The sequence below is a fragment of the Arachis ipaensis genome, chromosome B1 (assembly GCF_059453495.1).
Source record: "Arachis ipaensis isolate K30076 ecotype BB chromosome B1, ASM5945349v1, whole genome shotgun sequence".
NCBI lineage: Eukaryota > Viridiplantae > Streptophyta > Magnoliopsida > Fabales > Fabaceae > Arachis > Arachis ipaensis.
In genome coordinates, this window is record NC_142436.1 from 146,677,941 (window position 1) to 146,681,750 (window position 3,810).

The window sequence follows — 3,810 nt, forward strand, 5'->3', positions numbered from 1 at the left end:
CACCTCTCTGCGCTCTTTTTTTCTCATTTGATTTCTTCTCTTCTTTCTTTGTTCCCTCTTCCTTCCTTACTAAATTCAGACGCACCGCTTATCGATGGTTTTTACAATTTGTTATCAACGACAATGAAATACATCATTCTATTTATTTGATTTTGTCAATGGCTTAGTCGTGAGTAAATATAAAAGACAAAAATTGAAAATTTTACTTTGTGAATTTACCCACGATTTTGCTGTCGATAAATAAAAGATTAATTTAAATAATTTAATCCATGTTATCAACGGTTAAACCGTTAGCAAGTCATAACATTTATTTTATTTTAAAAAATTATTTTTACAGTGTACCAATGGAAGTAATTAATAATTAAATTTATTTTAAATAAAAATTAATTTATTAACATTATCGTTAAGTCGTCCGTAAATTAATTTCTAAATTTTCAATGAAGAAAATTTACGGACAACTAAACCGTTGGTTAGCAGCATTGTCCAATAACGCTTATGTGATGCCAAAACTTACTAATAGCTAAACAAAAAAATAAAAACCTGCGCATATTACCGATGCTTCGAAATTTATTAACGTGTTTGAATTGAAGTTTGAATAAAAGTAATTTTATAGAATCGATTTTGGGTAAAAGTAAATTTGTGTTAATATAATTTATGTTTGATAACTTTTTATTAAAATTGATTTTGATAAAATAAATATTGTTTGGATAATAAACCTACGGGTACCCACCCCGCCTCTATCCGCTCGAGGCGGGTAATTACCCGCCTCCGCACCGGAGCGGGTTTTAACGGGACGAGTTCTTGGGCGGAGTGGGGCGGGGCGGGGTCGGGTTTAGGGTAAACCCGCCCCTACCCACCCAGTATATAATATATATATATATATATATATATATATATATATATATATATGTAACATATATAAAATAATTAGTAAATGATTAATAATATTATATCATATATAAATTTTTACTTTAATTTATGTTATGTATGTAAATGGTGGTTATATAATTTTTAAAATTTTATTTTTTTTGTTGGATTTAATAATTATAGGGGCGGGGCGGGTACCCGCAGGAGCGGGTTAAGGTTTAACATTTTACTACTTGCGGATAGGACGGGGCGGGTTTCATGCGGGTTTTTTGTCGGGCGGGACGGGGTCGGGTAGAGCAAAAACCCGCCCCATTGCCACCCCTATACGATATTTAATTAGATATTTAAATCATTATTAAGATGATAAATTTAAAAATTAACTATTTTTATTGATGAAAGTACATAAATATTAAATTCATTATTTGATAATTGAACTATATATTCTATAATTGTTTAGCAATAGCTAGGAGGATGAGAGCAATTTCATGAGTAATATTGTTCTCATTGGTGATTGGCGATTTGCCATTGAATCTTTTCTCACAATTACTAACCCCAATTGCAGCAGTGTTAGCATAAGCTTCAGCTAAACGGGGTTTCCCAAGTTTGAAAGCATCAATGGCTTCAGGCATAGTAGTATCGATAAGATAATTGTAATTTCCAAGACAAGCTATCATCTCAAATCGAATGTCTGGTCTCTTTCCCGCCGAAATCATTTTGAAGAGAATGTCTTTGGGAGCTTCTGCTTTGAGTTGGAAACCTTGTGCCATGATTATTCCAAGACCTGCAACACCCTTAACATCATTGCTTTTATAATTAGCTTTTATATAACTAACACATTGAGCAGGGTATGGTGTCTTGGTGCATGTTTCTGTTATGAGTTTGTCATCGCTTTCACCTTGTGCTATTGCAATTGAAGCCACTGCAATTGTGCACAATAATGTATTTAGAGAAAAATGCTTCATGTTTAATTACAGAGAATAATAATTTAGTATAAGCCACCATGATGAAAGTGGTTATATTTATAAGTGAGGAAATTTAATGGTGAGAGAGATCATTTCGTTGGTCTTTGAAAACTTTGGATTGATGATTTAATTTTATACATTTAATTTTAGTCAGTAAATATTTATGTTCTGAAATTTAATTTTAATCACAGATAGAAACTATCGGTTTTGGAAACATAATTAATTTTATTCTTTCACATATATAAATACTTCAATTATGTTAAAAATTTATTAAAATCAGTCACTAAAATTATTTATTAGTATAAATATATGTTAAAATATAAATATATAATAAAAATAAACTGAATAATACATGTATTTATACATAAATATATTAGTGACAGACTAATTTTGATATTCAAATAGTATTTTTGTAAATCATCTATTATATTTATTATCTACTATATCTATTATATTATATGAAAATTGGATTTCTGCACTTAATGATGGAATTGGTGTGACATATTTTTTAGAGTATTTACTGATTTATTTTTTTTAACTTATTAAATATAATTCTTTAAAATGAATTAATTATATCAACTAATTAATTGATTTGATTAGATATTAAATTATTATATAATTTAATATAATTTATATCAATCAATTATTTATAACAAATAAAAAAAATAAATCAATTATAAAAAATAAATTATACAAAGTAGTCAACGAAAAATAACAAATTAAAAAATTAAACAAAACATTTTGGCTCTCAAACTTAGACTTATGAGTTATGAACTACAAAAGAAACACTATATATAACTTTTAGTAGCATTGTTAGAGAATCATTAGCATCAATTAGGATCAATTAGTATCGTCTATATTTATGTAGTATATCTGTATATTAATTATAGGATTCTATGCCTTTATTACTCTGATTCATTTAGCACCTATAAATACCTCTTGTATATTGTACTTTTGATCACAACTCAATAATACACCTTTCAGATTACTCTCTCAGTCTCTTGTTTCTAACATGGTATCAAGAGCTTAGGTCCCTTTTTTTTTTTCAATGAATATTAGTTCATAGCCCCATTGTTTTTCCTTTCCGGTAGTGTTCTTTGGCCTCCTTTTTCGTTCTCTTTTCGACGCTTTGGTTCGTCACCCCCATAACCATCTTGTTCGTCTTGTCTCCGTGATTCCAACGCAACCAGAACCACCGCCATCCGCCGTCAGACGCGCCTCCACGCGCCGCCTAAATACGCTGCCACGACCAGGTTGCTCTTCCTTCTAGCTACCACCCGTGCCTCTTTGCTCACCTTTTTCGACCTGTTTCCGACGCTTTGGTTCGTCACCTCCGGCACCGTTGTGATCCTCTCGTCATCAGCTTTCCAATGCCGTCAAGATCGCCGCCAGACGCCCCCGGACGCGCCGCCACGCGCCGCTGAAAGATCGCTGTCCACCTCCATTGATCCTCCCCCGAGATGCTTCAGTAGCCGTTGGATCTTGCTGTTGATCCCACGATCCTGAAGCCGCCACGTGTCACGCCACCAGCCTTCCATGCGACCCGCTCCTGACCCGACCCGGCCCGCGCGCTGACCCGGCCGCCACCTCGACGCCAGCTCGTCCTCCTCAACCTCTCACGGGCTGCCACGTGTCTCCGTTGCCCTGACGTGGCGCTGACGTGGCTGCTGACGTGGCGCTGACGTGGCCGACAAGTGGGACCCTCCCTAAGGTTTTTTGGTGAGCTCTTTCCGATTTTGCCATCCGTTTCCTCATTTTCTGCTCCGAAATTGCAGTTTTTCTCTCCTCTCCTTGTTCTCTATGACTACTTTTATGGAAAAGTCAGATGTTTTTGCTGCCACAGACATAAAGGGGGCCTTCTGTCGCAACTGTAACCGTTTCGGGCACCCGTTCTCCAGCTGTCCCTCTGTTGAATGTCGCACATGCCACCAGAAAGGGCATATTAGCTACCATTGTTCACAGTTGTTCTGCCGTTATTGCA

General features: G+C 35.1%; 1 protein-coding gene across 1 annotated transcript; it reads right to left on the reverse strand.

The window, feature by feature from the left end:
* Positions 1–1,310: 1,310 nt before the first annotated feature.
* Positions 1,311–3,031, reverse strand: LOC148578786 (cell wall / vacuolar inhibitor of fructosidase 1-like). Its single transcript, XM_088503201.1, has 2 exons — positions 2,980–3,031; positions 1,311–1,786 (listed from the first exon to the last, which is right to left on the reverse strand). Exons 1-2 carry the CDS (start codon positions 3,029–3,031, stop codon positions 1,311–1,313), a joined length of 528 nt encoding a protein of 175 aa, XP_088359327.1.
* Positions 3,032–3,810: the final 779 nt, after the last annotated feature.